The sequence below is a fragment of the Letharia columbiana genome, assembly GCF_014066305.1.
Source record: "Letharia columbiana isolate WasteWater2 chromosome Unknown Sc0000034_s0, whole genome shotgun sequence".
NCBI classification, from domain to species: domain Eukaryota; kingdom Fungi; phylum Ascomycota; class Lecanoromycetes; order Lecanorales; family Parmeliaceae; genus Letharia; species Letharia columbiana.
The window spans coordinates 208338-232907 of record NW_023501077.1 but is presented as its reverse complement, the minus strand read 5'-3'; the positions used below and the strand labels follow the sequence as shown (position 1 = coordinate 232907).

The 24570-nt window shown below is 48.8% G+C and overlaps 8 protein-coding genes across 8 annotated transcripts; 6 read left to right on the top strand and 2 right to left on the bottom strand.

The window, feature by feature from the left end:
* Positions 1 to 327: 327 nt before the first annotated feature.
* HO173_008760 (uncharacterized protein) lies at positions 328 to 2022 on the bottom strand (the record flags this gene model as incomplete). Its single annotated transcript, XM_037310656.1, has 1 exon — positions 328 to 2022. One exon carries the CDS (start codon positions 2020 to 2022, stop codon positions 328 to 330), a length of 1695 nt encoding a protein of 564 aa, XP_037162426.1.
* Positions 2023 to 2406: 384 nt separating this feature from the next.
* HO173_008759 (uncharacterized protein) lies at positions 2407 to 3421 on the top strand (the record flags this gene model as incomplete). The annotated part of the gene is made up of 4 exons (XM_037310655.1): positions 2407 to 2538; positions 2595 to 2816; positions 2872 to 3294; positions 3350 to 3421. 4 exons carry the CDS (start codon positions 2407 to 2409, stop codon positions 3419 to 3421), a joined length of 849 nt encoding a protein of 282 aa, XP_037162425.1.
* A 1285-nt stretch (positions 3422 to 4706) lies between these two features.
* HO173_008758 (uncharacterized protein) lies at positions 4707 to 7477 on the top strand (the record flags this gene model as incomplete). Its single annotated transcript, XM_037310654.1, has 13 exons — positions 4707 to 4966; positions 5112 to 5243; positions 5389 to 5409; positions 5566 to 5932; positions 5981 to 6094; positions 6186 to 6228; positions 6281 to 6307; positions 6438 to 6665; positions 6724 to 6753; positions 6804 to 6828; positions 6972 to 7014; positions 7062 to 7307; positions 7466 to 7477. 13 exons carry the CDS (start codon positions 4707 to 4709, stop codon positions 7475 to 7477), a joined length of 1548 nt encoding a protein of 515 aa, XP_037162424.1.
* A 914-nt stretch (positions 7478 to 8391) lies between these two features.
* On the top strand, positions 8392 to 10008 carry HO173_008757 (uncharacterized protein; the record flags this gene model as incomplete). The annotated part of the gene is made up of 1 exon (XM_037310653.1): positions 8392 to 10008. The coding sequence occupies one exon, from the start codon at positions 8392 to 8394 to the stop codon at positions 10006 to 10008; it is 1617 nt and encodes a 538-aa protein (XP_037162423.1).
* Positions 10009 to 10156: 148 nt separating this feature from the next.
* On the bottom strand, positions 10157 to 13861 carry HO173_008756 (uncharacterized protein; the record flags this gene model as incomplete). The annotated part of the gene is made up of 1 exon (XM_037310652.1): positions 10157 to 13861. One exon carries the CDS (start codon positions 13859 to 13861, stop codon positions 10157 to 10159), a length of 3705 nt encoding a protein of 1234 aa, XP_037162422.1.
* Positions 13862 to 15101: 1240 nt separating this feature from the next.
* HO173_008755 (uncharacterized protein) lies at positions 15102 to 16017 on the top strand (the record flags this gene model as incomplete). The annotated part of the gene is made up of 6 exons (XM_037310651.1): positions 15102 to 15151; positions 15305 to 15377; positions 15430 to 15449; positions 15504 to 15566; positions 15621 to 15692; positions 15744 to 16017. The coding sequence occupies 6 exons, from the start codon at positions 15102 to 15104 to the stop codon at positions 16015 to 16017; spliced, it is 552 nt and encodes a 183-aa protein (XP_037162421.1).
* An 842-nt stretch (positions 16018 to 16859) lies between these two features.
* HO173_008754 (uncharacterized protein) lies at positions 16860 to 17561 on the top strand (the record flags this gene model as incomplete). Its single annotated transcript, XM_037310650.1, has 4 exons — positions 16860 to 16885; positions 16964 to 17029; positions 17083 to 17136; positions 17198 to 17561. The coding sequence occupies 4 exons, from the start codon at positions 16860 to 16862 to the stop codon at positions 17559 to 17561; spliced, it is 510 nt and encodes a 169-aa protein (XP_037162420.1).
* A 1023-nt stretch (positions 17562 to 18584) lies between these two features.
* Positions 18585 to 24350, top strand: HO173_008753 (uncharacterized protein; the record flags this gene model as incomplete). Its single annotated transcript, XM_037310649.1, has 5 exons — positions 18585 to 20074; positions 20191 to 20777; positions 22262 to 22377; positions 22437 to 24175; positions 24236 to 24350. 5 exons carry the CDS (start codon positions 18585 to 18587, stop codon positions 24348 to 24350), a joined length of 4047 nt encoding a protein of 1348 aa, XP_037162419.1.
* Between the last annotated feature and the right edge of the window lie 220 nt (positions 24351 to 24570).

Here is a 24570-nt window from a genome sequence, read left to right as displayed (position 1 = left end):
AACAGGTATCCACCACGAGATTTTGAGGTGCGGGAAATACCATCAGAGCAGCAATTTTGATGTGGTATGATAACCGAACTAACGGTATTTAATTGCTTAACGACAACTCGATCCCTACGAGATGACATGTCTGCTATCGAGGTAGGCATGCCAACGCGAAAGCCACTCTCCTTCCTGAAAACCGCTTAGGACTCTTTAAGAATTTGGACACCGTCACGATCTTCATATGTGTGACACGCCCCATGCATACGTAATTTTGCAACCTTGCCAACCCTTGCGCCTGAACACGTTGAGCCGATCGCCTGCCTCTACTCTTAGTGCTCCGGATCATGTGACAACATCGGCCCCTAGGCTTGAACTCTGGGATCCATGCGTTTGGTCCTCGGCCTTGATATCCTCGAGTTTGACGTCCGGCACCACCAGCTCCTCCTCCCCCATCTCGTCGACGAACTTCCTCTCGCTGACATGGCCCTTGTCTTCACTATCATCCGCCACCCGCCAAACCTTGTCTCCAAAGACTCCTCTCTTCTGACCCTCAGCATGCTTGAAGGGACATTGTGGATTTAAGCAGGGATTAAATCGACACGTGGTTTTGACGTGCATAAATTTACACCCTTCCTTCTTGCAATCGGCGCCGAACCTGCAAGGAGGCATCGCTGTAGGATGTCGGAATGGACATGAAGGATTTGCGCAATGCGGGAAAAACCTGCAATCCTGCTCGGATTGATGACTGACCCTCTGAGCGGGCGATGGATGACGGCCCACGCACTTTCGGCTTTTGCAGGCGGCACCAAACGGACACTCGTCATTCACATCGATGGTGGTTCCTGGAGGCGCCTCAGGAGATTGATGAGCGTACGGGCAGTCTGTCTTCGTGCAAGTCAAATTGAATCTGCAAATCGTCTCTGAGGCCGATTCTGGTGGATTGTTCTGTGAGCTTTCAACCTCCATAGACGACGAGATGTCGCCATTGGTGTAACTGCTAGGGATATCCGTATCTGTAGAAGGCTCTTGGGACTGGAACCTTGCACCGTTCAACTGCGAACCTTTATTGAAGTGTCCGTTCTGCCGTTGCGGATTGCCCTCCACCCTCTCGAAGAGAGACCGGCCTGGTTGTTGCCTTGATGGTGCAGCGCCATTCTGGAAAGCTGGGTTTATTGATGGCATGAACATCTGTTGTTGTTGAGGGGAGAAAATTTGTTGCATCATTCGTGCCTGATCCTCGTACATAGACATCAATAGCACTTGCTCCTGTGGTGTCAGCTGCATCAACGGACCGGCCGCTCCAGTATTGGGCATGCCCATTCGTCTTCCGTTTGGTTGCGTTCTCGGTGTTCGATTTTGATCAGTTCGGGGGCCTTTCGGTGGTGGCCGGCTATGCGTATTGATACGCTCAGTGCCTTGTTGCGGTCGGACGCGATGAAGAGCAACGTCGCCTGATCGATCCATGGCTTTTGATATTTGACCTATTATTCTTTTGTTGCCGTTTCGTGAAGGATTCCGCATCGACTTGGGACCAGTCGGTCTATTTACGTCTGTCAGTGGATTGTGAATGACGAGATCGAGAATGACGGATGCATACATAGCCCCATTATGGACCCCGTCCATAGCTTCACCCATATCAGTATCAGTACCTCCTCCGTCGTTTGGATGTCTGTCTCCACCACTGAATGAACTCCCTTCGTCTACATATGATGGTATTGCCTGGCCTTGCTGCGCTTGTGATATCTGAAACGCAGGAGGCCCGTTCAGTTGCCCGTTCAGGATATCGACCTGCTCAAAAAGCCACTTTGCAAAGTCCGTTGCTCCAGTATCATCAGGCCCGAGATTGAGCAGGTCATTGGAAAGCTCGGCCGCAATCTGTTCCTGCGTTTTCCCGTTCACAAGCATCAGGATGATGTATTCTCCCAGCGCAGAGTCGTCAAGCCCCCCAGTGCTCCACCCCACCTCCGACAGTTTTGGCTGGACCACATTGCTGAGCGCGTCAGCGAGGGGTGTATTGAGGACCACTTCCACGGCCATGGCGGCCTTGATTGATGAGGAAGTGGAAGCTGAGTTTGATGGTGGCGAAGTTTCTTGTCTCTTCTGGATGTTCTAAGTAAATACGGGATATCACAGATCGCGTAAATAGTTGCACCGCTGATAAGTCTTATGTGAAGATTGAGCAATGAGTGATGGGTTGTGGAAAGTATTGAGGTTCTAAGTATAAAGTAATCTTGCTTGAGCTAGTCTGATTCAGCCTTATGATGAAATAGTTGCTTGGCGTGTTGCGTGGACCTAGCAAGTGCTGTAGAAGCACGACTGATTCACATCAACCTTCTACTTTGACATAATCTAACTTCTTCTCTGCCTCCCATTCCCCCTCTGAACACACATTATAGCCCTTGACGCAGTCGTCCTGTCGAGATGGACGCCTTAGTGGCAACATATAGCCGTCCAGCTTTTGAGGATGAAGGCTACTCGTCAGACGAGCACCAAGAGCTGATACAAGCAAAGCCATCACTGTCCTTGAACTTTGCATTACCCCCCATGCGGAACGTGAGTTGTCCTTGAGCTCTACTACGTCTGGTACAGTTGCTGAAAATGACCCTCAGCCTTCAGCCTTCCTTCGCGCGTTGACAGACGATCATGCCAACCCAAGTTGCCCCATCAAGCTTGCACACGGCACAACAACGCTCGCATTCCGATTTCAAGGGGGCATCATTGTGGCTACAGATTCAAGAGCTTCGGCAGGAGATTGGATTGCCAGCCAAACAGTCAAGAAAGTCATCGAGATCAACAACTGCCTGTTGGGTACGATGGCCGGTGGTGCTGCGGTAAGGCTCTAGGGGAATGTCAGTGATGGAACAGACTGGTACTGAAGCCCGATAGGATTGTCAGTATTGGTTGGGCTACCTCGGTATGCAATGTCGACTCCACGAGCTCCGCCACAAGCGCCGTATATCTGTGGCCGCAGCATCTAAGATTCTTTCGAATCTCGTCTACTCGTACAAGGGCATGGGCTTGAGCATGGGTACAATGTGTGCCGGTGTCACACCACAAGAAGGCCCTGCGCTGTACTATATCGATTCAGAAGGTACTCGGCTAGCTGGCAATTTATTTTGCGTGGGGTCAGGCCAGACTTTTGCGTACGGAGTCCTGGATGCGGAGTATCACTACAACCTAAGCGAAGAAGAAGCACTGGAGCTTGGTTCAAGAAGCATCCTCGCGGCTACGCATAGAGATGCTTTCTCCGGTGGCTTCATCAACCTGTATCACGTCAAGGAGGACGGTTGGGTCAAGCACGGCTTCAGAGTACTTTTGTCCAAACAATTTTCAGCCAGTCCCAAATTACTGACGGGTCTCGCAGGACACGAATCCTATCTTCTGGAAGACGAAGCTGGAGAAGGGCGAGTTCAGCAATGTCACGGCAAATCTGTGAGTTCATCAGTCAAGAAGGCGGTAGACATTCGATGTCCATCAGCAACTTCTCGTTAGGGTTGGTGGGGACCGAATTTTTCAACATGCATTTAAGGCGCTAGGAGGAGATACACCTGTAATTTTACCATCATTGTGATACTAGCTTACTAGAAGGTACCAGAGTGCATGGCTGAAAGCGTGCAGCGGGCGTCTTTTGAGTCAAGCCAATCGATTACTATTCCTCTTCAGGCTCTTCTAGGGTTTCAGGATATGTATGGTGAAACTTGATCGCAATACACAGTGCATTTCAATCAACTCATAAGGTAGATACATTAGATACTTTCTGTCAGTCGCATTGAAGCTGTGACCATTATATTATCCGGCGGTAATGTCAGACTTGAGGCCGACTTTGACGGCTAGAATTGAAAGGCGTTGAGCTAGAGTACCTTAATACGGCGGACGAGGGCTAACACTACGACAAAACTAAAACCAATTTTTTCTTCTTAAATTTCTTTTTCTTCCCGCGATTTTAAAGAGATATTTAAAGAGGTTTTTTAAAGAAATATCTTAGAGAGATACTTTAGGGGATTCTTTAAGGGGTACTCGAGGGGGATTTAAGAGAGTATTCGAGGGTATACTTTCGGGGATACTCGAGGAGGGTATTTTAGAGAGCACTTAGAGGGTTACTCGAGGGGTTTCTTAGAGACTTACTCGAAAAATCACTCGAAAAATCACTCGAAAAAAGAATTCACGGGAAGTTCCGCGGAAAGTCCCGTAAATTTTTTAAATTTTTTTTTTTTGCGAAGAACTTTATAAAATATTTGATCGTAGTATTAGTTATTATCCGTCGTAAGTATCCGGAAGAGTACCCGGAAGAGTACCCGGAAGAGTACCTCGGAGAGTACCCCTAGAGTAGCCTACCCCTACTTTCGAAAGAGCCTAGAATATCTCTAAAAGAATACTTTGAAGAGTACCTCTGGAAGAAAAAAAAGATAGAAAAAAATACTTTCTAACCCGTCCGTCGTACTTAGGGCATTGTGGGGAACGTGCGGAGAAACTGCTGTTATCCACCAACCACAGTCTCCGCTTTTTCCTTCTCCATGCCAGTTAGCGTCATGTGCTGTACCTCGCCGTCCTCGGGATACTGCTTACCTACTGCTTACCGTCCGCAAGCATTTTGACTTAATTGGCAGCACTATTCCTTCCATCTCTCCGAACTTATTCTCACCTACCTCACTCTGCTTCGACTGAGCTCTGGGCCACTGAACCGCTTTTCACTTTTCATACTATAGCTGTCAATTGCAAGCATGGGATTGCTGGGCAAATTTCAGCGTACTCCGCCTCCTACGAGCACTGATCCTGTGAATGATCAAACGACTTATCCATCTTTTGACCCAGAAAAAAGTTATGTCCGAGGCCATGACGTAGAATCCCTCCATCAATCACACGACCGCCATTTTCTTTCCGACACTGAAAGGAAAGTGGTTCGTAAAATGGACTTCAGGATAGTTCCGCTGGTCACGGCATCATACGTTCTATCCTTCCTCGATCGATCCAACATAGGGAAGTACGTTATTCTCGGAACCTAGAGTTCCTCTTTTGAACCAAGTCTTGAGGCTTGAAGCATGTCTCGGGAGTCTGTACTCTCAAAACATGTTCCAGGCTTGATACCGCCTCAAATAGGCAATACTGACAGCGAGATCGAAATGTAGTGCTCGAATTGCAGGCATGACGAAGGACCTACACCTTGTTGGCAATGATTATCAGTGGCTGTTGACGATCTTCTACATCACGTATATCGTTTTCGAGTTTCAAGCGCTCATGTGGAAGATCGTACCGCCTCAGTACGTATTTTCAGAGACTGGACCCTCTTCCGAGACTAGACTCTGGGTCTCGAGGGCTGTCTCGGGATTGGTGGCTTTTGCAGACATTTTTCGTGGCTCGAAACCCCACTTGATATGCCAATGCTGACTCCAAAATCTTTGACAGCATTTGGTTAGCTTTTACCGTGTACGTGACGTCCCCTCATTCCTTCCTGATTGAAACCGCCGCTCGAATAGCAATTCATTATTTAGGAGCCACGAGCTCTTTCATCCCTTTGATCATGCATGCCTCGAGACTGAATGGTCTTTTGAAGGCGAGAAGCTGACTGCGTATCCCCACTAGCTTTGGATGGGGGTTGATTGCTTCGGCACAGTCCGGGACTAACACCTGGAGCGGAATGATGGCATGCCGTTTCTTCCTCGGAATCAGCGAAGCTGGTTTTGGTCCAGGGATACCGTATCTTCTGTCATTCTTTTATCTGAGACACGAAGTCGGCCTACGTATCGCCATCTTTCTCTCTGCCGCTCCTTTAGCAACAAGTTTTTCTGGAGCGTTAGCCTATGGAATCACCTCGGGGCATCCTCATCTGGCAAAATGGCGTCTACTTTTCCTTGTGGAAGGTCTTCCAACGATTTGCATGGCGCCAGTTGCATTTTTCTTTCTCCCAGACACCCCAGACAAGGCGCGCTTTTTGACAGAAGAAGAAAAGGTGAGTGAAGGATCCTTGCGTAAGACTACTGACGCTGACACCCTAAAGCTCATTGCGAAAGCTCGAGGCGTTCGGCAGGTCGGCAGTGTGGAAAGATTGGGCGGTATAGTCTGGAAAGAGGTCGGGCTTGCTCTCATGGACGTGAAATGCTGGTTCACAGCCGTAAGTAACATCCCCGACTTTGTCGGGTTCTTAAAAGCGATGGCTCGGCGGGTGTTGTTTCCTCTCTATTCCAAAAGCTGATTTGGTGCAGTTCATGTACTTCAGCTGCAACGTTGGCTTCTCCTCGCTTCCCGGTAGATATCTCGATCTTTATAGCTTCTTACTGAAGACGACTGACCGGAGTAGTGTTTTTGCCAACGATTTTGAATGATAGTACGTATTTTCAGAGCCCATAGTTCCCCTTTTGGAGCAAATCTTGAGGCTTGCATAAGACATGTCTCGGAAGTCTTTACTCGATATACCTCCTGGAATAGGCAATACTGACTGCGAAATTGTAATCCAGTGGGGTTCAATGCAATTGACTCCCAGGGTCTGACCGCCCCTCCATTTTTCGTTTCATTCCTTGTGACTATTCTCTCAACTTGGGTTGCGGACAAGACCCAACAGAGAGGCTACACGATTATGGTCCTCACTACAGTTGGCGGGATTGGTTACATCATGTTGGCCACTGTAAAATCTGTCGGTGTGAGATACTTTGGGGTATTCCTAGCAGCGTCCGGCATATTTCCAAGTGAGTAATTCAATCTGCTCTTGGGCAACCGCCAGTTCGCTAACGCTTTCGCCTTCAGGCATAGCAAATATACTACCCTGGGTAACAAGTATGTCTTGAGCCATTTGGATTCATGAGATCATTGGCTAATAAATATAGACAACCAAGGTAGTGACACGAGACGGTAAGTCCGCTGTTGAGGTGTTCTCTCCAATTGAGTAGCGCAACTTGAGTCGTAAAGCACGCTCCTTGGGGACTCTTCTTGCAGGATCTGCCCTTTACTTCTATGTTCGCGATGAAGAGAAATGCTGAGCCCAAGATCACTAGAGGTATGGGAATCGTGCTTCTGAACCTGATTGGCCAATGTGGTGTAAGTATTTGGGCCCTTCCATGTCAACCTTTGCTAATCCTCAAAAGCCTCTTCTGGGAACAAATTCTTTTCCCATGAACGAAAGTCCAAGATACATCAAGGGCATGGCTATCAGTGCAGCCTTTACCTTCTTCACCGGTTTTCTAGCGTTCGGGTTGAGATGCCTATTAGTCTGGGAAAACCGAAAGCTCGACAAGCTGCATGGCTCAAATAAGAATAGGGTGGTCAACCAACCAGGTGGAGAAGGACAAGAGAGTGAGGTGGGTGAAGAGAACTATGGTCCGACATTCAGGGTACGCACGTTTTCGAGATGATCCTTCATATTTGGTACGAAATTGAGTCGTAAGACATATCTTCGGAGCAAACTGACCTTTTCTGTTCCCGAGACCTCTGTTGCAACTCAATCGTTTACTTTAAAGAAAAAGCAGTACTGACCTTGAAACTCGTGTAGTATATCTTGTGATAGCTTTTTCCAATGTGTCATATATCGTTCAATATCTGAACTTATCTATGGCATATTTTCCCGGCCATTTTTGTGGTGGCAGTTCGTGAGTCATTTCTTGACGCAAGCATGTTTTCTTGCCGCGCGTATTTGGATGGATGCCGTCACATCTGTGGAAAGAAATCGCTGTGGATCTGATTCAGACAGCGCCAGAAATTTTCCATGGCGTTGAGGCCGACCGATGGTACGTACATTTCGCAATATATTGATGCAGGCCGCTTGAAATTCCACGGGAGTGATGGGTTTGTACAACTAATTGGGTCTGATGATCTTATTCGCACTGGTGCTTTGGCTGACATTGTTGACGAAAGGCCACCACGTCTTTATGCAACGCTAAGGACTAGGACGAGGACATGTACAATATGTCAGAAAGTATGAAATTGGCACAGCATAGGTCGGAGCGATTCAACATGATGTGGAAGGCCTGGTTCTCTTCAGGGTTGTGGACTGGTTGGATCTCAATGGTTCCTGGACGAGTGATGAGAAGTTGGATAGGTTTACTAAAACCGGTGTAGGGAACTCATTGGGAATGGTCGAACAACATGCGATGTAGTTGATAGGTGCCTACCATAGAAGTTAACGTAGTCTGTATACTGTATGCTGCTCAGCATGGTAGATTCACCTCGAGGGCCAGAATAAATGAGACTATGCGACCCATTTGCACTGATGTTATCTAGGAGGCCTGGATAAGCCTCTTCTGCATGTTTGCTGTTGTTTTTGCTTCTTGGTCACGCCAGCTGGGTTGGCTCCTACTGATTGACGATGTCGTTGCCGGGTGCAGTAGCCATGGGGATTCGTCGGGGGCTGTCGACTTTCTCTGTATTTTCTCCCTGTGCGTGCGCGAACATCCGATAAGTTACCTGAGATATCCAAGTATGGTCTCCACCGCCTCGAGCCAGCACTATCAGGCATTAGTGGATATCGGCAGCAATGGCATTCGTTTCTCCATATCCGATCTGTCTCCTCCAACTGCCAGAATAACGCCCACCATCTATCAAGACCGTTGCGGCATATCCCTCTACGACGCTCAGAATGCAACTGGTACAAAGGCACCCATACCTTCGGGTGTTATTGAAGAGGTCCTGGCAGTCCTGCTACAATTCAAGAGAACGTGTCAAGATTTTGAGGTGCCAGACAGTAATATCAGGCTAGTTGCTACAGAGGCTACGAGAAATGCCATCAACAGAGAGGATCTGCTTGGCCAGATTGAGGAAAGAACAGGCTGGAAAGTAAAGTTGCTAACAAAAGAAGAAGAAGGAAGACTCGGAGCTATGGGGATAGCCAGTAGCATCGGTCACGTTAAAGGAATCTGCATGGACATGGGTGGGGGCTCTGTACAGATGACTTGGGTGGTCAAGAAGCTGAACGGGGATGTGGATATGAGTCCCGTCGGATCTGTGAGCTTCCCTTATGGTGCAGCAGCATTGATGTCTATGTTGTCAGAGGTGAGCGTACAGAAAGAAGCTTTTTTACAGGATGAGATTGCATCGAAGTTTCAAAGAGGTCTGGAGACCATCCAGATTCCCTCAAGTCTAAGGGATGAAGCCTCTCAAAACCATGGTTACACACTTTACTTAAGCGGTGGAGGCTTTCGTGGCAGAGGGTATATCCTCATGTCGACCGAAGACATCCAACCGTATCCTATTCCCATCATCAATTGTTATAGCGTCCGCGCTTCCCGCTTCTTCTCAAACCTCGAGGAGTCTCCAGCGAGCGCCTTAGCTTTCCGAGTCTCGTCCCGTCGCGCTTCGCAAGTTCCTGCGGTGCAGCTCGTCATCAAGGCGCTCGCTCAGGCTGGTATTCCCATTTCAAAGGTAACCTTCACTCAGGGCGGGGTACGTGAAGGCCTACTTTATTCCGGGTTGGCCCCTTCCATACGTGCCCAGAGCCCCCTGGTGGCATCGACGCTTCCCTACGCCCCGAGGTCAGCGGCTTCTCTCACTACTCTCCTTCGGGATGCTGTACCCGACTTAGTTGAAAGTGAGCTGCTCACCTCAACGATCAACTTGCTCTATTTTCATGGCTCTCTGCCCAAGGACATCCGTGCAGCTGCAGCTCTCCGCAGCACAACTACAGGTGTGCTGGCGGGTGCACACGGCCTCAGTCATCGGGATCGAAGCATGTTGGCCCTCATCCTATGCGAGAGATGGGGTGCAGATCTTAGCGAGGCAGATGCTGGGCTATACGACAGCCTCCCGAAACTGGCTGGACACCTTACCTGGTGGACCAAATACGTCGGTCGAGTGGCAGAGGGTATTGCAAACCTTTTCCCGGCGGGTGTGGTACGAGACGATGAGCCGACTGTTGTGGTCGAGTCGGGAGTGTCATCTATCAAAGATATCCAGCATTGCTGGCTGAAGATTACTGTCCTCCGACAGGATCTCCTTGGAAAAGTAGAGGTGTGGGCCAAGGATTTGAGGAAGCTTGGAAAGAAAAAGCATTGGGGCAAGCAGGAGTCAGGCATGAAGGTGGATGTAGACGTGCGGATTTGAAATCGAGAAATAATGACTTACGAAAGTATTCCCACTGGGAGCACCCGAGATCGATGTACACAAAGTGAATCAAATGTGCAGGAGGATGCCCCTGTTACCAATAAGGCTTCATAGCTCATCTCATCATTCAATGCTATTTCACTCTATGTCAAGGTCCAACATTGAATCTCATCTTCACACCCATGGCGCTCAATTCCACATCCAGATACCTCAAGACGCCAGGTATTGCAACGATCGTCGTATCCTCGCCGCCGACCCATTTGCCTCCCGCGCCGTCCTCCCACTCTTCCCCTACCCCTACTTCATTTCCCTCTTCAAGCACATCTTCCACCCTCTTTGCGCACCTCCTACATCTCACGACCCCGGTCCCCCTTCCCCTCTTTCCCATACCACTTCCCCAAACCGTCGGCTGTGTGCTTAAGAAGCTCCCACAACCTCTGCAGACCCACTCCCTTCTGTAATCACTACATCCCATCAGCCGATCCTGCAATAAGAATGCACACCCATGCGCCAACAATGCATCTCTTTCCATCTCTCCGACCCTTATTCCTCCTCCCTTTGCTCTTCCCTTGATAGGTTGGCCCGTCAGCGACGTCACGGGGCCGGTAGTCCTGACTTGGAACTTATCGTTCACCATGTGCCGTAAGCGCTGATAAAAGACAACTCCCAAGTAAATGTCCGCAGCGAATTCACGCCCGGTAATGCCAGAGTACATGGGCTCATTGCCGTGGTAATTGTACCCTGCTAGACGGAGTTGCTCGCCAAAATAATCGCCAGCTGTATCTTGCTCTGAGAAGCGCCATGGTGAAGAATCTTGCGCAAACCCGTGGAGAGCACCGGCTTTCCCAGCCAGAGACTCGATGAACATGCCTATGGTCATGCGGGAGGGGAAAGCGTGCGGATTGATGATGATGTCGGGTATAATGCCTGATTCGCTGAAGGGCATATCAATTGCGGGCCATTTTTGTGAGCATACACCTTTTTGGCCATGACGAGAGGAGAACTTGTCGCCGATAATGGGCGAGCGCGGTATACGGAGTTTGATGCTCAAAGCTTGGCAGGGTTCGGACCCCGTCTCGCTGCCGAGTACGCGGACTTCTTCGATGTAGGCGGTTTCGGAGTCTTTGTATTTGTGGAGGGTGTTGATGCCGTCACGATTAATGTAAGGCGTTGACGTTGTTTTGGTAGGGTCAAAGGTTACTGTATGTGAAGCACATAGGGGGTCGCCTTCATTGATTTTGGCGCCTATGTAGGGAAGACCGTCTGAGTCAAGCTTGCTCCGTGTGGAGGCTGAGATTTGGCTGTTCGGGGCAAAACCGAAAAGCTTGGTGGTGGTTCTCGCGGATTTGACCCGGCTTCTATTTCCTCTTTCGTTTTCTTCCAGTCGGATGATCTTGGTTTTGTAGATTGTGCCATGGCCGAAGCCGCGTTCGTGGGCAGATTTGGACAGAATCATAGCGTCGTCCATGTCGTAGCCTGTGTATGAAATGACAGCCACTACAGCATTCATGCCATTCGGATAATTGTCCAGACCATATTCATTGTACAGAGGCGGACGAACAACAGGTGTTTGGCCAGTCTGGAGACGGTAAGTCTTGTTGTCAGTGCGGTAGCGAATGGAGGTTCCGGGAGTCCCCATGGCTTGCTTGCCCATTTGGCACTGGTACATGTTGCGGGGAGATTGGTTGAAATCCGAGAAAGGTGTCTGATTAGCGACGATAGAAAGGATGTTGGTAGGATCGTACTCGACGTGACTGGATTCCCCAGATTCGATCTCCTTTTCCGTACAAGCTACTGACATGAAGGGCTGCTCGAAAGGGCCAATATAATCATATTTGTCCAGTGGAAGATATTTGACAGGCCGAATCATCCGCGCCGCTTGAGAAAAGATGTATACACCAGGATACTGACCACCGATCGCGTTTGGTACATACCCTACTTCGATTTCTTTGGGAACGCCATGACTACCCTCAACCTTCCAGTACCGGAGACTATCGCCGATAATATGGGCTTGCTTTGGCGTGCAGAAGCCAAGGATGCGGCCATCAAGCTGAACAACGACTCTGTCTTCCACGGAAGCGGAAGAATCATCAGAAACTCCCAATTGAGCCAGAAGCCGAGGTATTGCAGAGACATCAAGATCGTATGTGGTAATTTTGCACTTGTGTGCTAAGTGGTTCAGTAATCCACAAGGGCTTCCATCTGGTGTATGCACTGGACATAAAAACCCCCAGCTTTCAGGCAGTAGCTTGCGTACTGTCGTGGTTTTCAATCGAGCAAAGAAACTTCCTCTGTGTACCATCCGAAAATGACTGATGAACCTGTAAAAATTTATCTTTTCGGCAACGACCGTGAAACCTGACGTCTGTTGTAGATCGAGACCAGTAGGACTAATTAGATTGCCTGTTGAGAGGAAATACTCAAGGAGACCTCCAAGATTCTCGTTGGTCCTTTTCAGAATCTTGATGGGAAAGTCTTTGAGAAAATTGGGATCTGTGAATTTAGCCTTGTTGTTCTTTAATGACCACTCCAGACAAGCGCTTTGTATGGATCTTAGCCAATCATCAAGTTTCTCTTTGATAACCATGCCATAGAGAAAGCCAGGCAGGAGAATTTCTTGACTAGATACTGCGTCCGGATTATCGACTGCACATTCGCCAGCAACGAGGCTATACAACTTTCGAATCATGAAAAGCAGCATCTTAAACTTGTCGCTGTGCTGAGATTCGGTAACATCAACATTACCTAGGTGCACAAGAACAATTTTGCGCAGGAACTCAGATCCGGCATCCTGATCTGATATGTCATCAGGCACACCGAGTACTGGCTTAAATTTTTCTCCCAAATATGAGCGTGTCTTCGCCTTTCCATTGAGGTTGTAGGCTTTGTAAGTCCGAAGCAGTAGCTCCACTCGTTCAGTCATAAATGTTTTATCGGTGCCTGGTGACCCAGCGACACCGATGAGTCCTTCGAAAATTTCACGATCATTCGTCTCGACCAAAGCCTTCAAGATCATCATCACCGGAACCAGATATTCATTCTTCCGCCATGAGAAACGAAATGTGACATTACCGTCGTTGAGATAATGGAGCACGTTGGTCTGAGATGTCTGATCCGGACGTACAGATCTAATCTGCATGCCGTACTTGGTGTACGTTGATCCCCTGTTGACGAAAGAACCACGAACGATAGCCATTGGATAGTTGCGCCGCGACACGATTAGCATCCGTATGAGCTTTTCGATGCCATTCACGATAAAGTAGCCTCCAAGTTCTTCGGACTCTTCTTTATGCTGGACCAATTGCGCCGGGGTATTGTTTTCGAGGTGGCATCGGTTCGTCTTGAGCATTACAGGGATTTGACCCATGTCTCTAATCGTATCCTGCCATTCGCCTCCGTTCAGTCTATACTCCACCCGTGCTCTTAGCTTGCCTCGGTAAGTCGCGTGTCTTTCCCTGCACTCGGCAGGGTATATATCTCGATTCTTGGTGCTGAATTTGTTGGTCGGAGGAAGTACAGCTTTGTCCAGAAAGAGTTCTCGTATTCTGACACTGAAGCTATTCCTCGTCTCGCGTGATCTTCCATCCTCGAGCCTCTGCGCCCTCTGCTGTGGTGTCTCCTGTTCGCCATCCAGGAAGCTCTTGGCTCCGATGTCCTTCAAGCCAGCCTCGAGAAGCTTGCTTTCATCGAAGAGCGCGTTGAAGGAATTGATGTGAGGATGAATTGCCTCTGCAAGTGCAGGATAGGGTGTATGGTCCTTTGGGGGATGTTTAAAGAGCGTCTCTCTCCGTACAGTGTCAAAATGGGCGGTCCACTGGGTGTCTGTGGGGAAGGCAGCAGAAGAAGATGGCATTCTTCTGTAGACAGGCCAAATCACAGACTCTTCAAAGAGAGCATCTCTCGGTACTGTCGCCTTGGGCGCGAAGAGGGTGATAATGGGCAAACGGGATTGATTGTTTGTCCAGCTTCTTCACTGTAATGCGGAGTTAGATGCAAAAAAAAATGAAGTATACCTTGAATACTTTGTATTTTAGGTACATTATTTTACGATTAGAGTACTCACGGAGATCACGGTACAGGGATTGCGACAAGCGAGCTGCAGTACGGCGGACGAAGGCTGACACTACGATAAAACCAAATCATTAAATTTTTCTTCATCTATTTTCTTCCTTTACGATTTCTACTATCTACAGCTTCTAATATCTTGAGTTCTCTTCATGATATTCATAGAATACTCTCCTTAAGATAATCTCACTAAGATATTCTCCTCGAAGCACTTCTGAAGGCACTCTTTAGGGGGTACTCTCCGAGGTACGCTTCGAGGTACTCTTCGGGTATTCTCCGAGGTCTACTCCGGGGTACTCTCCGGGGTACGCTTACGAGTACTCTCCGAGTACTCTCCCACGTTCGCTTCGGGGTACTCTTCGAGATACTATCCGAGGTACTCTTTAAGAGATATTCTTCGAGGAATATTTGTTCAGAGATGCTCTTTAGGATGTTTTATAGAGTATCTTAGATTCAGAGTCTAATTGAGAGTGTCGTAGAGAATATCGCGGAGAGTGTGATAAAGAGTATGGCGGAGAGTATGGAAAAGATTTAGTTTTGTCGTAGTGTCAGCCTTCGTCCGCCGTACTCGTACTGCAGGGAAGAAGCCGGATCATTATTTTCACTTTCTGCCTTCTGCAACCATCCCCCACCGCCCGCATCGGCGCCTAAACAAGGCCTGTGCAGTTTGCATCACCTGCACACACAAAAAATAAAAATAAAAGGCAAGGCACTGGTGCAGCAGAGCAGAGCGCAATATCACTCTTTATCTTCTATCTTTTACGAATACCCAATACCCCCATTTAGCTCGATAATCGAGTTTCTTGCTTAGCCTGCTCTATCGTTAACCTTAGGTAAGGTATTATCTTGCACCAGCTGCAAATTTACTGCTACGACGATAAGGGCAAAGTCCCCGCCTCCCGCTTGCTTTTTCTGCTCCAGCCTCCGCGACGCAAAGTCAACCAAGGTTCTGGCATTCTGCGAAAAGGCAACGACTGGTGCTTGACCACCGCTGCCTCACAAGCCAGCCACCATCCCAGCGAGAAGCCATGGCCGGCTTTTTCAAGGTTATCTATGACTGGTTGTTGCGAACTTTCTGGTAAGTCCCTCCGTAGCATCCTGCGTGTCGACCGTCACGATCCACCTCACCGCAATCCGTCGTAGAATATGCGCCATCCTGCCAGTGTCACGATGCACCGCTCTGCTGGCCATCTGCGTGTCCAGGGTACCGTTGACATTTTCAATCCATTAGGGCGACAGAGATGGATGTGACTATGATTGGTCTGCAGAATGCTGGCAAGACCTCTCTCCTGCGAGTCCTTGCGGTAAGATCCAGAGACGATGTATGTGGAGAATTGCTGATGCGATACTCGCCAGGGTGGAGAATTTACCATAGAGTAGGTCGACAGTAATTGCTTCAGATATCCCGTCTGACTTCGGAATCCCAAAAGTTCTATTCCCACAGTGGGCTTCAACATGAAACGAGTCCAGAAAGGCCACGTCACCCTCAAATGGTAGGTCGTTCACTTATCATTACTCGATCGCTGGTTGGCATAACATTCCTCTAGCTGGGACCTCGGTGGTCAGCCCAGATTTCGGTCCATGTGGGAGCGGTATTGTCGGGGTGTCAACGCCATCGTGTGGGTACGCCATCTCGTGCATTGGTGAAACGATCCTGATATAATTCACAGGTATATCGTGGACGCGGCAGATAAGGCTGCCATGCCAGTAGCGATGGAAGAACTCCACGCCTTACTTGAAAAGCCGGTCTTGGACGGAATTCCTCTGCTCGTTTTGGGAAACAAGTCTGATTTGCCCGATAAGCTTTCGGTCGATGAGTTGATCGAAGCACTGAACATGAAAGCCATTTCTCACCGCGAAGTCAGCTGCTATGGAATCAGCGCGAAGGAAGAAACGAATCTTGATGCTGTCTTGGAATGGCTGATCAACAAGACAGCTCACTGAGAAGACCATATAAGAGAATTGCATGACCTTCGACGACGCCCTGCACGACTGACAACGACATTTAGTTACGAGTTGAGCGTTCACGACGTTGATGAAGCAACGAGAAGATGCATGCTAGCAATGGCAAGATAAACTTTCAATGCTCGGAGCGATCCTGTTTCACACTTTGCCGGGAAATTTCTGTTTGTCTTATTCTTTCGATCCTCTTCATCAATGTATGATTGACCCTGGTGGGAGGATGTTTTGGGGTTTGCATGTAAAGCAGCTAAACGAGCTTGGGGTTGATCTTCGTGGATCCGGTGCTTCTGTACCGGAAAAATTGAGAAGCACGATATGTGCCTTCAACCGCCACGGATATAACATGGATGTTTACCATGTTGATTTTTGTATAATTATAAAGAGGTTGAAGAAAGGAGAAATGATACACGTCGCAAAAGATTTCATCAACACGAACGGGGAATGCGCTGGCTAGCCGCAAAATCCCTGCCGTAAGATGCGCTAGCGCTTTCGGCAGGGATATACGCTAGTAGAGGCTTAGCCCACAGAGCTAGACTCCTTCCAGCTGCATGATGATGACAACAATCGAGCATTGCCCTGCTCTTGCGTGGCCTACGCCACTTCAATATTGACTGCCACAAAAGGCCCACAGACTCTTGCTATACTTCAAATATTCCTATCCCCTTTCAACCAAATCGTTAAGCCAGGATAGATATAGAGTCGCTCAACTGACCTCTGATTCTACCCGACTTCACCATTCCACCACCTCACTGCACCCACCAGCGGTCTGTCTTTCGACGAACATACCATTCATTGCGTCGATCAGTACTCATTCCACGACCACGATGGCAATCATCCCTAGATACAACAAGTAAGTCGTGTTTGACAGACATCGTCCTGGATTGTGGGTTCATTCGCGGAATCGATAAGCTAACCTAGCTTTTACCAGCTGCAATGATTACGACAGCAACTGCAGCTACTACGGCACCAGCCCTTGGTCCAATTACGGAAGATGGTAGACTACCATTTGAAAAAACCGCGCATTGGAAAGCAGCTGATCAGCTTTAGGATTCTGCTCGCCGTCATTGTGATTGGTGCCTTTCTTATTTTCGTGATATTCTCGTAAGCCACGCGACACTTTATATGAAGTCATATAGAGACATCCGTACTGATAGCTGCTCAGATGTATTACAGCACGCCGACGTCGCCGTCTTGGTAACTCACCCTACCGCGGCACTGGCTGGGCCGCAGGCGCAACACCGCCAGGCCACGCACCAGCTCAATACACCGGCGCTTCCCCTCAGCCATATTTTGCCAATAATAACCAAGTACCACCCGTATACTCTCCTCCCGTCTCGAACCAAGGGCATTACAACCAAGGTCACGAACAAAATCAAGGTTATTTTGGAGGTCAACAGCAAGGTGTGGAGTTGCAGCAGCCAGAAAGTGCCTTTGCGCCGCAGCGTGGTGGAGAGCCTGTCTACGACTACGCACCTCCTATGGGCCCACCGCCAGGGAAAAAGGGCGGCGATGGAATCATTAGATGATCATAGGCGCATACAAGGACAGATCAATACATAACGGATGCAGCAAAGGCTTTGGGACTATTGATATGAAATGAGGCGTTGGTATGGTCTTGGGCAGGTTGACGTGAGAGTACGAAGCTTTGCACGTTTCATAACGACCTTCGAGGAATCTCTGCGTTAATCTCATAGTATTTTTGTTTCGGTTGCCGCTCCACACGATGATTGTGCCTGAAGGACAGTGTATCACATAGCCCTACGTTACAGCAGGGTAGCCCCAAGACACATCACCGTCAATATCGATTCCTTACTTCTGACCGGCAAAGGACCGAGGTCTGCAACAAGCAAAATCAACGACTGCAATCTTCTGAAACACTTATGGTAATGCTGCACCAGGCTTACGTTCAACTGTCCCTGAGATCAGCAAAGAAAATTAATACTGCCCATGCCGGCAATCAACGGCTGAGCCCTGTGGATATGTCGAGGATTTCAAGCATTTGATGGACAAGATTTCCCGGGAAGAAGGAGATACCCTTCGAGCCCGCTTAAATGCGAGGGGGTTGGCAGTACAATTGGATTACTTACCTGGATGTTTACCTTTAAAATACTCGTTTTCAGCTTGCGTGATTACCTAGTACGGAACGTGACAAGCTACCTCAAACGAAACGTCACCAAGGCAGGCTGTAGGCGCTGTAAAGATTCATTCATCAGTCTTCTCCACGATACTAATAAGATGGGGCATTTGCTTCAAAACACGAATAATACGAAAAGTGCTAGTCTTTTAAAGTACCCCACGGTGGCAACATTGTGGCAACACTGTGGCTGAAAGTCTCAGACCTTAATCTCCTCCGCGGCTGCCTCCAACGCAGACAAACAAAGAAAGTCGCGCTTGCTAACCAGTGTCAGCTCTATCATAGCTAGATAGTGTTGCAATTCATGGTTATGATCACAATAGAACTTCTCACCCTCATATCACACACTCCTCACCAACCTCTCACGGCAAGCATAAAGAGAGTGAAAGGCAAGGCTTTGCCCTAGGTCGAAACCATGGCTTCAGCAGAGGATGACCTCGCATATCTATCACCCTCCTTCGACCCTGTGTCTGTTACCATGCCACGATTACGAAATATCTTAATGTCACACGACATTCCCTACCCAGCTTCAGCCAAGAAGCCGCAGCTCGTCGACATCTTCAATCAAGAGCTTAAGCCCAAGGCGCGTAAGATATTAGCGGATCGAGACAGAGTCAGGCGCACAAGTAGGGGCATTACAGACATGCCGAGGAGTCAAGAAGGGACATTAAATGGTGACGCTGACGATGACGACGATGCCGGCTCGATGCTGCCTCCGCCAGTGCCTGATATTCCACGACAAAGGAAACCACGCAAGAGCACACGCCAATCGGTGGAGCCCACCGTATCAGAGTCATCCGTCACTACAAAAGCATCAAACGGTCGAAGAAGCTCCAATAAGCACGCCCGGCAATCGGACACTGAACCTGACTTAGAACCAATCCGTACATCTGTACGGAAAAGCCGTAAGAGCGAGGCTACACCCGTGGTGAAGGTCCAAGATCCAGAAGATACACCAGTGCGACCGCCGATGAGGGGTGGTGTTTTCAGCGATGAGAACCCTTTCCAGAGCGGTAGCTCCCCTTTAACTCCAGGGGAAAACAGACGGAAGAGCGGTGGTAGAAGCAGTGATAAGAGAAAGAGTTACTCAAGCAGGCGGAGGATCGAAGGGGTTCTATCTTCTTCAAAGCAGCAGGATGGAATAATTGCCCCAACTTCCAAGACTTTCGAAGTTCCCGTTTCTAGGCTGAAGCAGTCCGCTAGCGAAGACGAGCCAACGGATGGGATCGAGGCTGGTGAGGAGTTCACAGCCGAAGAACAGCTGGAGTTGGTCAGAGGACGTGCGGCAAACGGAGAATTGGACATCCTCCCACCTCGGAAGAAGAAACGCCCACGGAAACCTCGCACAATCCCTAAGTCCGCGCCATGGGTAGTCCTTGTGGCTTTACTCGGAGGGTATGCTACATGGTGGCGTCAGGAAAAGCTAGCTGTTGGCTACTGCGGTATTGGCAGGCAATTCAATGCTCTATCGACTGTCCAACTACCTGAATGGGCAGAGGTGCTGCAGCCGACATGTGAGCCTTGCCCTCAGCACGCAATCTGCTCTCAAGGGATGGAGACCAGATGTGAGCACGACTTCGTTCTACAGCCACACCCACTGTCTTTAAAAGGCCTAGTGCCACTGCCGCCATCTTGTGAGCCAGACGGCGAGAAAGTCCGACGAGTAAAAGCTGTGGCGGACAGAGCCGTGGAAGAATTGAGGGAGCGAAAAGCGCAGGCTGAATGTGGGAATTTGAAGAATAGCAAAGGCAAAGATGTACCTGTGGAGATCGATGAAGAAGATTTGAAAAGAGAAGTGGGCAAGAAGAGAAGACGAAATATGGACGCAGCAGAGTTCGAATCTCTGTGGAAGGGTGCCATAGGGGAGATCATTGGCCGAGAAGAGGTCGTTTTCTCCTCTGATGGGTAAGTTCACTTTCCTCTGCATTTGCCGATTCTTCTTGCGTCACATTCGTGCTTATGAAAACGAATCCACCAACATCTGACCAAAAAACTAACCAGATACCTCATCCCACCCGCAGAACACATCTCCACCTCAGCAGCACCTCCCTCACCCGCCTCCCCCTCTCCTGCGCCATCAAAAGATCCGCGCGACTCACGCTGGCAAGATATCGACTCTCTCTTTCCATCATAATCCTGTTCGGCATCGCTCTTCTCTACATCCGCTCGCTTATTCTCACGTCCCGTAACGATACAGCTCGTGTTCCCTCATTAGTTGCCACTACTCTCGACCGTCTCGCCACGCAAGCGGCTTTGCATGCCAGGGGAGATGCAGCCGAAAGCTGGATCAGTGTAGGACAGCTGCGTGATGATGTTCTCCGAGATGAATTCAGCGATCAAAGGCGCGAAGGTATGTGGAAACGAGTGCGAGCAGTAGTCGAGAGAAATGCGAACGTAAGAGCCAGCGTCCGAGAAGGCCGGGGCGGGGACGTGTCAAGAGTGTGGGAATGGATTGGCAGTGTTGGCCTACTTGAAGATGGTGCATGGAGTGGTGGAGCAAAAAAAAGGGTGATTTTGGGGCCTGTAGTCAAGGGGACGCCTGATGATAGGTCGAGTCCCATGGAGGTGGAAGGACGGGAGATGGTTGAGAAGAGGAAGTGGGACGAGGGTCGGCCTGTCTACTAATACCAGCAGTTCTATTCAAGGTTGGCAGAGCACAAGGGGGCGTCGTGAGTACAGAGCGATGGAATCTGGGAGTCGTTAAATCCTATGATACGGCAGCGCTTTCTTTGCCCTTTGGAGCAGGACATGGTCGGTGTTGCCATTGACGCATATCTGATCACATAAATTATGTTAATGTATTATGCATTTTCCATGAACGACAAGTGCACTTTCGCGAATCCTCCGTATTTATACAGACCGAAGGAAGCAATGAAGATGACAACAGGAGGGTCAAGAGAAAGGGTCCCAACCCTCTCATCAATTCAAAGTCATTTCTTCCAAGCAACCACATTTATGGTATTCTTGAACAAGCCATCTCGCATAAACATCGATATTCTTCTAACACAGGAGAGAGTCATAGTATTAGTAAGTAGTAGAAAATCGTCCGTGGGCCATACCTATTCCCTTAATGTCAATCGATCCCCTGCATTCTCGGACTGAGCTGACCACTAGCAGCTCCAATATTTCTCTGGGCACTGTGAGTACGAGTATTTTCGAGTCTTTCCTCCGATTGGTATACGTTGCCCATATCTGTGACACGGGGAGACCAATTCTCAAACTGCCCGCCTTGAAGGGTCAAGCACCAACTTTTTCCAACACAACCTTCCGCTGTCTTGCCTTTGAAATTTCCAAACCTCTTGAGAAGATAAGACCGTAAAAAGCATCTGTCATCAACAATTGGGATAGGTTCGATTTTCGTCGTGCTTGGAATACCTAATTTATCCAAATACAGCCGATAGCTTCTCTACTTCTTTCTGACATCCAGCCTGATCACAAGTGACTTTGATTGACTTGAGTTGTCTGTGCTCGAAACCATAGCATTAGCTCTTCTTCATTCTGTACCACAGTATCTGCCCCTTTACACACTTGCTGGCTGGTTCTTGTCAGATTGGAAGACGCAACAATTTGCAGCTATTACGATGTCATCGGCAGATCTGAATGCAGAGAACGCTGGCAGGACTCTGGATATACACCTAGCGGCTGAGTTGGAAAGGAACCCTGGAAGCACAACGCAGAAGGATTCGAGCAATGTATGGCGGTATTTCGTGTCAATTTTTCTACTCTATGCAGCTATTTGATCCATTCCATTCTTTTGTTCCTATGCGTACCGGCCTGCTCCTGAAACCAACCTTCTGGGGGCCCATCGAGTCTTCAAGTCAAAATAATTCTAGGCGTGTTTTCTCTGCTTGTTCTCGGGCTACTTTCTCGCTTTATACCACATTCTTCCGGCTTCCTTATAAAAACACGAGCAGTCACCCATTGACTGACCGTGTGGTGGTGTCAATTCTAGTCAAAAAGTGCTGTGCACCTTGAAAGGGATTTACCATCTACGCAGCAACAAAGTAAACATGGTATCAACGGTATCGCCCTACTTTCATTGATACCAATCCGGGCGGGTCGACTGATACTATGAGGTACTTACAAATGAAGTCACTAGCACGAAAGGAAAGCTAGTAGTAGCCGTGAATACTACAAGAGAAAAATTGTTATGGAGAGAGGATACAGATGGGGATGGGCTGATAACGGTCGATGACTGCGGACCAAAGGTGTGTCATGTTCTCTAGGTGTAGATCGAAAGGATGCTAATTTTGGTCATCAAACGAAGTCTTTCTTCTTGAAACCTCTGAAGCATGATGCAACTCAAGAGATTGAGATCAAAGGTACGTATCATCTAGCAAATCTCCTGCAAGAGCTATTCCTGGCGCAGAAGAAGGGGGAGGACTTTCTGGAAGTCGACTTGGAAAAAGTCACTGAGGATCCAGTCGATCGTCTCCAGCGATTGATCAAAACCAGCTGGTGGGACAACCTGAAGAGGAACATCGATAGCTCTGGCATCGCCGTTGCAGCGAGAGATCCCAAGACCCGCGAGGCTGCGGACTCTCACCCAAGAATCTATGTACCGCATGGCGTACCACTACAGCACGCATACTATTCGAAGCTTGCGCGGGAAATGCCAGACATAAGCTTGGACGTACAATGGCTTCCAGAAAGCGACATCACGGCTGAGTTCATCAGGAGCTTGAACGATAAGCCTGGCATTCTGGCGCTTGAGATGGAGGGAAATGACTCGAATGGACGCAAAGAACTCATAGGACTCCCATTCGTTGTACCTGGAGGACGATTCAACGAACTCTACAACTGGGATAGCTGTTTCTGTGCTACGTCAATGATAGATACGCATCCACATGTTGTCAAGTCGATCCTACGACATTTTATCTTCGAGATCAAACACTATGGCAAAATACTCAATGCGAACCGGTCGTACTACCTTGGCAGAGCACAGCCCCCTTTCCTCACAGATCTAGCTTTGAAAACTTACAATGCGACCAAACATGAGCCTGGATCCAAGGACCTTCTCAAGCTGGCAATCCTCGCCGCAATGAAGGAGTATTACAATTACTGGATGACGGCTCCCAGATACGACGAAGGCACTGGACTCACCAGATACAGGCCCATTGGGATTGGTATCCCTCCAGAAGTTGAGTCAACGGGGTTTGACCACATTTTGGAACCTTACGCCGCGAAGCACAACATGACGATGACTGAGATTGGACAGGCATACACCAATGGTAAAATCCAAGAGCCTGAGCTTGACACCTTCTTCCTCCATGACAGAGCACTCAGGGAAAGTGGCCATGATACGTCGAATCGATTCGTGGGAGTCTGCGCAGACTTAGCAACGATAGATTTGAATTGTCTGCTCTATCGATACGAAATGGACATCGCGGAGGCGATTCGGACCATCTTCGAGGACACTCTTCAAGTACCTGCTGATTTTTGTGCTCCCGGTCAGGTGGTGGATCGTTTCGAGTCATCCGCCGTTTGGGACATTTCTGCCAAAAAGAGAAAAGGATTAATTGATAGGTATTTGTGGAATGAAGAGAAGGGTCTCTATTTTGACTACAACTCGGTGACTCAGAAGCAAACTGAGTATGAGACGGTGACAAGCCTCTGGGCTCTTTGGTGCGGGGTAGCTAGTCCGCATCAAGCGGCTTTACTCGTTGAAAAAGGCCTTCCCAAATTCGAATGTGTGGGTGGTCTCTCTTCGAATACAGAGAATTCTCGTGGCCCGGTCAATGCAGCGAATCCTCAGAAGCAATGGGACTATCCTAATGGCTGGGCTCCTCATCAAATTCTGGCTTGGGATGGCTTGAGGAAATATGGTTATCACGAGGAGGCCGAGAGACTAGCGTACCGCTGGCTTCACATGATCACCAAGGTTTTCGTGGATTACAATGGTACTGTGGTCGAGAAATACGACGTCACGCAGCTCAAGAGCCCCCACCGCGTAGGGGCAGAGTATGGGAACCAAGGACTGAGCTTCAAGTACGCTCCAGAGGAAGGGTGAGTCGCGTGAATGCTTCCGAGATGTTTAGATACACAACCGCTGATCTGAGGGAGTAGTTTTGGGTGGACAAACGCAAGTTATCTGCATGGCCTCTCCCTCCTGGGCTTGGATGCGAGACGCGCTCTGGGAGTAGGTGCGCCTTATGAGGTCTACACCAAAGGCGGGGCGTGATAGAGGGTGTCTTGTGCTTACACGTCCGCAAGCGGGCTGCAGGCCGTCAAGCTGATATTACGTGGACACTTTTCTGAGTCTAGACAGACGCTCCAAACAATTGGATAAGCTTGCAAACGTCGATAAGAATATGATAGGAATAGGGAATCATGCCACTTGTAATTCATTTTCGTCATACTGAAGGAATTCTCGCTCAACCTGTCCTCAGCCATCACATAAG